The following is a 10,185-nucleotide window of genomic DNA, read 5'->3' on the forward strand; positions in this document are numbered from 1 at the left end:
CAGTTATAGGAAGAAGATGGACTTACAAGCTTTCTATGGTGATATTTCTGGCTATTCCTTTCTCTCCCCCTCCAGTGTCTATTTTATAATGGTATTCAAGGGAAACCAAGATTCAAAAGACAGCCAAGCATCTTAACATTATTTCCCTCCTTTTGCCCATTCCAACCATGTCACAATCCCTGTATTCCAGAGCCCTGTTTTTCCAGGGTTGTGCATACATCATTATTTACCTCTGTCCCACTAAGCCCATGCAAACCTGTCTAATTGTTTTCCCATCAGCCTTGTGCTACCATTCCCCTCCCCCTTCTTGTGTATTGCCCTCTTCCCCAGCACCCAAACTATCCTGTGTCTATTCCCTATCCTGTGTTCCACCTTCCCCTCCCTCCCCTCACTCTGCCCCTTGCATCCCAGTAACCAGCAAAGAATGCCCCCCCCCTTTAGTATGGTTTCTTTTTCTTAAGTCTTTTACAATAGTGTTCCTGTGTAGTATTTCGCCTTTTGTGACTGATCAATTTCACTCAACATAATGTCCTCAAGTTTCATCCATGTTATGTGGTACCTTACCGCTTCCTTGTTTTTCTTCAAGGTAGCATAATATTCCATTGTGTGTATATACCACAGTTTGTTTATCCATTCTTTAGTTGATGGGCACTTAGGCTGTCTCCATATTTTTGCAATTGTAAATAGTGCTGCTATGAACATTGGTGTACTTATATGTACTTGTGTTATGGCTTGTATTTCTTGTGGGTAAATACCAAGTAAAGGAATTGCTGGATCATAAGGTATTTCTATTTCCAACCTTCTAAGGCAGTGGAAGGCTATTTTTTTGTTGGTGTTTGTTTTCCCAAAACTTTGATTATATCTGTTTCCTGTTGTTTGTCTTCCACTCTGTTAAAAAGTCAGTTGGATCTTTTTATTATTATCATTATTTGCAGGCAAATGCATCTTTTTTCTCTGATTGCTTTATAAATTATTTTGAAAGTTTTTTTGTTTTTGTTTTTTTTCTTCATGTTTATATTGCTAGAGATTCATGCAACTTTTTGAATTCCAACATGTCTTATTTAGTTTTGGAAAATTCTCAACCATTATTTTCCTCAATACTGCATTTGCCCTTCTTTTTATTATCTTCTTCTAGCATCTAATTTTATGTATATTAGATCCCTTTGACCAACTTCATCATATGTCTTACAATCATTTCTTTTGTAGTATTCTTTTTTTTTTTCCCTTGCATGCTATAGCCTGATTTTTTCTGATCTCTGTTCCAGTTGTTCATGCTGTGAAGTGCTGTTGAGTTGATTCCAACTCGTACCAATCCTGTATAGTATTCTGAGGAGCAGCTAGTTAGTTTAAACTTCCAACCTTGTGGTTAAAACCGACCTTGTAATCCAGTGCTTATCCTGTAGGGTCATACCAATTCCGGTTGTCTAACTGTGTATAATTGCTCTTAAATTGATTGGCGGGATTTAAATTTTTCTTTCATCTTATATTTCAGTTTTAGGATTTTTAGATTCCAGTTGACTGCTAAAAATTTCATTACTCCTTTTTTATCCCTTAAGAATACCGTTGTTGATGTTAAGTGCCATTGAGTTGGTTCCAACTCATAGCACCCCTGTATAGAGTGTCCGAGGAGCAACTGGTGGGTTTGAATTGCCAACCTTGTGGTTTGCAGTCCAATGCTGATCTAGGATGCCTTAGCATATGAATCCTAGCTATTTTGAAGCACATTTTGAAAACTCTACTACTAATATCCTCTTGTTCTCTCTTTCTCTCTCTATATATATATTTTAAAATTTGAGTTGTCTTGTCTTTTTAGTATACCTGGCTATTTTCTATTGAGGGATTGAATCTATATGTAAAATGTTGTTGGGATAGTTTAAATTTTTAGTCTTTATTTTGCTATTATGTCTTAGGGAAGATTTAGTCATAATTCTGGAATACAGAAATTCTAGATCACTTTAATCCAGCCAGTGAATGATGTGACTTGAAATTAGCCTGCAATTCCTTTGAGGGCCCGTGTAGCTCACTCATAGTTCTAGGATATAGTGTTCTGATGTGTTTACAGTGGTCTCTTTTCTTTGGAGGACCCTGAAAATTCTTTTCTTTTTACTATGTCCATGACACTGCAGACATCAACGAGCACCCTCTTAGTTTGTTAGCTGCCACTTTGAGAACTGGCAGTTGCCTCGAGAAAATGCAATTCTAAATGTTAAGCTCACTTCTCTTCACTTCCCTTTTTTTCTGGATCTTGTTATTTTCATAGATTGCCAAAGTCTTCAGACATATTTTCTTTTATGGACGTTGTTTTAATTATTCTTAGTGGTAGGGTCAAAATAATTTGGTCTGCCTTTGTCGTGAATGAAACCCAGTAATATGATTCTCAGAGAGAATCATGTTATCTTCTGTTTCTTATTTATTTATTGTTCATAAAGATGTGTTAACCCTTAACTTATTTCTTCTAAGAAATATTGGTGTATAGAGAGAAAGAAGACAAGTTAGAACTGAACAGTATAGCTCTTCGAGATGATCTGTTGCCCTCACCACATGGATATATTTTGCCCAGTAGTCCTTCCTGGAAATTAATAGTGTTTAAAAGTATCCTGATAAGCACTAGACTACAAGGTTTGATTGAATTGAAAGGTTGGTGGTTCCAGCTTCACCAGCCGCTCCTTGGGAACCCTATACAGGGTTGCTGTGAGTTGAAGCAAACTTGACAGGACAACAACAACAACAAAAGTACCCTGGAGTCCTGATGTGGCACTGTAGAAAAGACACTGGACTACTAGCAACAAGGTCATCTGTTCAAAGCCACCACTTGCTCCTCAGAAACCCTGTACTCATTGGCACTTAACAACAACAAAAGTATCCTAGACTGCAAACAAAGACCTACAAAGCCCTTATTAAACATTGCTTATTCAACAGAACAATACTTGAAGTAAAATGGAATTTAGTAAGTGATTAAAGGTGATATCTTCTTGTATTGATTTTTTTTTTAATGTTTTATTGTGAATCTCTTGTATTGATTTTTAAGGTAAACCAAATCATAGTTTTGAAAATTATAATGATATATTTGCATAAAAATGAACAATGGAGATGTTCACTAATAAAACCTATCTGTAATCATAGAAAGTGACATTTTGGTATAGGACAGTAGGTAAGCATTGGACTGCTAACCTGAAGGTTCGTACCCACCAGCTTCTCCTTGGAAACCCTATACAGGATCACGATGAATCAGAACCTACGCAACAGTTGTTGATGTTGTTATGTGCTGTCAAGTCTGTTCTGACCCATAGCAACTCTGTTAGGGTTTCTGAGAAGTGGCTGGTGAGCTTGAACCTCTGACCTTGCAGTTCAAATTACTTTGCAGTCCAGTGCATTAACTCACAGCACCATACCAGGACTCCACAGTACACAACAGCAGTGTTACCATAGAAATGCTACAGAGGCAGATGTTTTAAAACATCTATTTTACATTTTAATGTTGAAAAAGAAAAATCCTCACGTCATATTTGTCTTACAGTCAGCTGCCTTCCTCTTTGTCATCTATCTTTTTCTAGGGTGGCTATGATGCTGGCTTCCTGTATCACTGTGAGTTCCCTCCATATGACAAAAGACGTGTTATAACAGCTCAGAAAGATGAACCTTTTGATTTCCGTTTTCTTGAAGATGCAGAGAATAATCCTATCTACACTATCACTTTCAGGTGAACAGTCTCAAAAAGCTAAATAAAAGAAATCTTATATTTCATATTTGTGTTTTTGTCCATCATGGATATGGTCACTTCTTACTGATTTAGCCAAATGGAGGGCTACTCAAACCATATTTGGTTATCTAAATCAAATGAATAAATTGGATTAAGTCCAGTCCTAAAATTGTATTTCAGTCCCTCCTATAAAAATTATCAGACTTTCTATTTATCATGCAATTAAATTTGATAGATTTCCCTTCTATTATTTAAGAGGATGCTCATACCTGGTTAGAGAATGAAAGTTCGTGATTGCAGTGATTCTAGAGAAATCAAAAGTTGATTCATTGTTGTTGTTAAGTGTCATCAAGTTGGTTCCAACTCACAGTGACCCTACGTAGTTTTAAAGGAGCTGCTGGTGGGTTTGAATTGCTGACCTTGTAGTTAGCAGTACACTGCTTATCCTACAACAACACACCAGGACCCATTAGCCCTTAATTGAGAATTGAACATACATGCAAGTTAATCTTCTGAAGACCAGCTCCAAATTTAAATGGACTTTCTTTCCCCCTCTAGCCTATTAAAATTTTAGTCATTTTTTCAATCAATTTAAAATGATTGTTTTCAGATTAGTATGAATAAAAATTGACTTTTCTTTTTTACTTCACAGCCTCAATAAAACTATGATGTTTTGTGGAATGGAAAATGGAGCCATTCGAGTTTATGTCCTTAGCCAGAATGATTTTTCATTGACCAATATGGAGGCATATTGGCACTCCAGTATGCATGACAGCAATCATGGGCGCGTTAAAGGCCTCTCTACTAGCTTTGATGACCGTTTCTTGGTGACTGTTGGAGCAGATAGTAACATCTTTGTTTTCAAGATTTATTCTGAATTAGCATTAGAGAAAGACCTCAAAGCCAAAGTGCCATTGCCCAGGGTATGTAATTAGCTAAGTAACTAACAGCAAATTAAAAAAACAAAACAAAAAACTTTATTTCAAAATAGTGATGTTTAGATTTTTAAAAAACTGAAAACTGTTTGGATACATTCATCTTGTAGACTAATATTCCTAATAGAACTATCATGTTGACTTTTTGATGCTTCTATATTGAATATTAAAGTGTTAAATTTATTTATTTGAAAGTTGTAGAACCTCCCCAAATTAAAAAGGAATGTGATAACTTTATCAATCCCTTTCTTGTTCTAAGTTCATTTTTCAAAATACCATTTTTAGTCAGATATGCATTTTACATTCTGTTTATTCATTATTCATTCATCATTTATATATTTATATATTCATGCATGGAATATATACTATACTGTTTTTTTTGAAAGGTACTCTTATCTTTAGTCTTAGAATATGCCAATATAGGCCATGATCAAAGATTCATTGTAAATTATTCTACTCTTGGCATCGTGGCGTGGCGCTGTTGGTTAATGCCCCAGACTGCAAAGCTGTTTGAACTGCAAGGTCGGCAGTTCAAGCTCACCAGCTGCTCCTTGGAAACCCTGTACAGGGTTGCTATGGGTTTAAATAGACTCAACGGCACTTAACAACAACAACAAGGTATCTTATGGAGTCCTGGTGTGGCACTGTGGGCTAATGCGTTGAACTGCAAAGTCAATTTGAATCACAAGGTTGGTGGTTCAAGCTCACCAACCGCTTCTTGAAAACTCTATACAGGGTAGCTGTGGGTCAGAACTAACACTTTGGCACTTAACAACAACAACAATAACAGGGTATAATAAAGACTTTGATGAGGAATGGGAGTCAGATCCCTAAAATATATCCTTTGCCCCATTGCTAGACCTAAAGTTTCTATTTTCATGGCTCCCTTTAGATAAAATCATAATAACCATTAGCGTTATTTTCTGATGTGGCACTGTGGGTTAATGTGCTAGACTGCAAGGTCAGTTTGAATTACAAGGTCGGCGGTTTCAAGCTTACCAGCTATTCCTCAGAAAACCTACCTAGGGTCACTATTGAGTCAACACTTACTCAACAATACTTAACAACAACAGAATCAATTCTAAAGACTCAGAAAGTATATTTGAAAGACTATGGCTAAAATTCTAGGTAACACATAGATTTCCTGTTTAACAGATATCTAAGTTCGAAAGTACACACAAAGATCATAGGGAAGCTAAAAACAGATACATTTAAATTTCTATTGTTGTTAAAGGAGCTCTGGTAGCATAGTGGTTTACCAATCAGGCTACGAACCGCAAGGTCAGCAGTTCGAAACAGCTCGAAACTACCGGCTGCTCCGTGGGAGAAAGATGAGGCTTTCTGCTCCCATAAAGATTTACAGCCTCGGAAACCCTGTACAAGATAGCTATGGGTCGGAACCGACTCGATGGCACTTAACAACAACATTGTTGTTAAGTGCTGTTGAATTGGTTCTGACCCATAGCAACCCTGTGTAGGGTTTCTGAGGAGCAGCTGTTGAGCATGAATCCCAAACCTTGAGACCTTGAGGTTCAAACCGACTTTGCAGTCTGGCACATCAACCTAAGAGCAAAATTTGGAGTATAAGCTGCTGCTGCCTGAAGAGTTCCAGATCAGAGAAAAATTAGAGTGAATGTGTGTGACCAAGAAGAAAAGCTTTATCTTTCTACCCAATGTAAACCCTCTTCATAGAAAACCATGTCGTTGTTGTGGTTAAGTGCCGCTGAGTCAGTTCTGACTCATAGAGACCCTGTATAGGGTTTCCAAGGAGCAACAGGTGGATTTGAACCGCTGACCTTGGGGTTACCAGTCCAGGGTTTATCTTATAGTGTCACACAAGGACTCCAGAAAGCCATATTGGGTAGGAAAAAATTGATTCCATATTTGTATAATTATGTCTTGTTATTGATAGCTGAAATCAATGCCTTCACTTACTGCAGTAGACTTTGCTTTAAGAAGGTGAAATCTGAAGTAATTGAAAGAAAACAAAGCTTTGCATAGGTGTGAGATTTTTAACCTTACTATACTCTTAATCTTAAATGTATGGCTAACTGAGCCCTATTGTTATTTGCCTTCAAGTGGGTTCCCGCTTATAGCAACACCCTGTATGGGGTTCTGAGGAGCGGCTGGTGGGTTTAAATTTCTGACCTTGCAGTTAGCAGTCCTTGCTTATCCTACAACACTGAAATTAAATAAAAATATCTGAAAGTGAGGCTCAGACATTAATATTTTATAAAATGTTCCACATGTGATTCTAATGTGCAGCTAAGAATAACAACTATTGGCATATATTTTGGATCTATTGGAAGCATGTTTGTTTGATCCAAACTTATGTTTAACTCAGGCTTAATGTAAACAGTTGTGGCCAGGAGACAGTTGGGCAAGTACAGGTATCATACCCTGAAAGCCAAGTTGATAAAAGAGGGCAGGCTCAGGACAAAAAAAAAATTAAATAAGTAAATAAATTTAAAAAAAAATAAGTGAAAACCAATTAATTTTATGTCTGAAGTGATTAATAATATTGTTAAGTGCCATCAGTCTGTTCTGAGGAGTAGCTGATGGGATTGAACTGCCGACCTTGTATTTGCAGCCCAGGGCTGATCCTACAGCATCTCACAATTTATTAACCATCACTGTCTCTTATAATGACCATGTTTTAGTAACGTCATAAGCCTTGACGTCCATAAAAATATATAGGTTTACATTTCCAAAGTGAAAAAACGGTAGAATTGTAAAAACCTTAATTAAAAGATAGTCTGTTTCTTGCAATGGATGACAGCAAAACAGAGACCTGTCTGTTATGAAAGAGAAAAGAGATCAAGTCCACTGCCGTTAAATAGATGAGTGTGAGTTCAGTTTAGCTTCTGATACTGTTAATCGTTATAGGAACCTCTCTTAGCTGTGGAACAGCTGATGGGTTCAAATCAGTATTCTGGTTAGCAACACAATGCTTAGCACACTGTACCACCATGCTTCTTAGAAAGGATGTTGTTGTTACTGTTTTAAGTGCTGGCGATTTGGTTTCAACACCAGGCAACCCTGTATAGAGTTTCCAAGGAGTAGTTGATGAGTTTGAACTGCTGACTTGAGGGTTTAAACCACTGACTTGAGGTCCAGTGCTTCTCATATAGCGCCACACCAGGATACCAGAAAAGGGTTGTTAAGTGCCATTGAGTCGATTCCAACCCATAGCAAGCCTGTATAGGGATTCCGAGGAGCAGCTGATGAGCTTGAACCACCGACCTTGCAGTTCATATGGCACTTAAGACATGGTTAGTTAACAAACTAAGACCTGGCTAGTTAACGGCAGACTCAGACATTTTACAGCACAGTACAACCCTGTACAGGGTCATTATAAGTTGGAACCAAGTCCACGGTACTTAACAACACCTGAAGGAACAGAGCACTTTAAAGCATTCTACTCCATTGTGAATTGCCATCCAATTGCTTCTGAATCCTGGTGACCCCTTGTTTGCAGAGTAGAACTGGTCTATGTGGTTTTAAGACTGACCTTTTCAGAAGCAGACCTTTAGAACCTGCCATCTGAGGCACCTCTAGGTGGGTTCACACCACTAACCTTTTGACTACTAGTGGAACCCTTAACGGCTTGCACTACCCAGAGATGTTACATATGATTAGGTTTCAAGACTTTTTTATGTTTATCCATTTAAATAAAACAGAAACTGTAAGTTTAGTTAAATGATGTTTTTATCTAGTTTGTTTTTTGTGAAAATCTTTTCCAGATCTACAGTCATTAGAAATTGGCAGTTTTAAAAAAGACAACTTAGTTCTAACTTAATGTTTTAAAGGACATATACAATTTAAAAGATCTAACCTTTTTCTCTACTTCCAACAGTTTGGAATCGAAACAGAGACAATTCCACAAGATATTGAAGATCCCAAAGCCTACAGGTATGGGAATTTTTAAATAAAATACTGATTTGTTGTTGTTGTTATGTGCCATGGAGTCAGTTCTGACTCATAGCAATCCTGTACAGGGTTTCTGAGGCTGTAAATCTTTATGGAAGCAGAAAACCTCATCTTTCTCCCACGGAACAGCTGGTAGTTTCTAACTGCTGTCCTTGAGGTTTGCAGCCCGATTCATAACCACTACACTACCAGAACTCCTTAGGCCTGAGTTTTCTCAAACCAATGTTGTACAGAAGGTGGCCAAGCTAAATGACTTTTGAAATGATTGAAGACGAATTTTCTCTTACTCTCTTTCTCTTTCCTAACTTCTTAATCTTTTTAATTTTTGTTTTCAGTATTGAAAATGCCAGAAAAAAAAGGGAACATGACAAGTTAATGAAGGAAGTGGAAGAAATAAAGGCTAGAAAGAGAGAAAAGCTCAAAGCTTTGAGGAATGAATATTTGAAGCTACTGGAAATGAATGAAAGATTACCAAAACACATGCAGCTTAAACGGACAGTAAGTCTGAATAAATCTGATTTTAATTTTAATGTATGCTATTTCTGGATGTGGTACCTTAGGATAAGCACTCAACCATAATGTCGGTTTGAACTTCAAGGTTGGAGCCAATGTGATGGCACTTAACATTTCTGGGTCAAGACTACTGTTTTGTCAACAAATGTTAAGTGATGTCGAGTCAATTCCAACTCATAGCGACCCCGTCTAGGGTTTCTGAGGAGCAGCTGGTGAGTTTGAACCACCTATCTTTGCAGTTCAAATTGACATTGCGGTCCAGTGTCTACAGTGCCACAAAATCATTTTTAAACTTCCTTTTATCTGCCAATTAATGTGTTTGTAGCAATTAAACCCATAGAGCTTGACACACATTTTAGCTTGCATGCCAATGAACCTGTTTACATACTACAAAGTTTACTTCTGGATTTAGCTGTTGTATATGTGTATGTATATGTGTGTGTATATGTGTGTGTGTGTATATGTGTATATATATATATATATGTGTGTGTGTATGTATATGTGTGTATATGCATATATGTATATGTGTATATATATGTATTGTGTATATGTATATGTGTATTTGTATATATGTGTATATATGCATATATATTTTTACACACACACATATATGTATATGTTTGCGTGTGCCTGTGTAGTGATAGTGGCTATGTGCTGTGGTTCTGACTCATACTGACTCTGCATAAAAAGCCTCATCTTTCTCCTGCGGAATGGCTGGTGGCTTCACATTTCTGACTTTGAGTTTATCATCCTGACTCATAATCACTTTGCTACCAGAGCCCATGTATATATATATATATGGAACCCTGTGTGGCACTGTAGACTAACACACTGGACTGCAAAGTCAGTTTGAACCCATAAGATCGATGGGTCAAGCTCACCAGCTGCTCCTTGGAAACCCTATACAGAGTTGATATGGGTTGGAACCGACTCCACAGTACTTAATAACAACCATGTGTATGTATGTATGTATATATGTGTATATATATATTTGTTGTTGTTATATGCTGTGGAGTCGGTTCCGACTCATAGCAACCCTGTATAGGGTTTCCGAGGCTGTAAATCTTTATGGGAGCAGAAAGCCTCATCTTTCTCCTGTGGAACAAC

At 37.3% G+C, this 10,185-nt stretch overlaps 1 protein-coding gene across 1 annotated transcript in view; it reads left to right on the plus strand.

Moving 5' to 3' along the window:
- WDR52 (WD repeat domain 52) overlaps nt 1-10,185 on the plus strand; it is a 158,110-nt gene that overhangs the window by 81,204 nt on the left and 66,721 nt on the right. The window contains exons 17-20 of the mRNA XM_006864205.1: nt 3,555-3,700; nt 4,353-4,623; nt 8,492-8,547; nt 8,901-9,063. Coding sequence (XP_006864267.1) covers nt 3,555-3,700; nt 4,353-4,623; nt 8,492-8,547; nt 8,901-9,063 — 636 coding nt within the window. The remainder of the gene's footprint in view (nt 1-3,554; nt 3,701-4,352; nt 4,624-8,491; nt 8,548-8,900; nt 9,064-10,185) is intronic.

The sequence above is a fragment of the Chrysochloris asiatica genome, unplaced genomic scaffold, assembly GCF_000296735.1.
Source record: "Chrysochloris asiatica unplaced genomic scaffold, ChrAsi1.0 scaffold00061, whole genome shotgun sequence".
NCBI lineage: Eukaryota > Metazoa > Chordata > Mammalia > Afrosoricida > Chrysochloridae > Chrysochloris > Chrysochloris asiatica.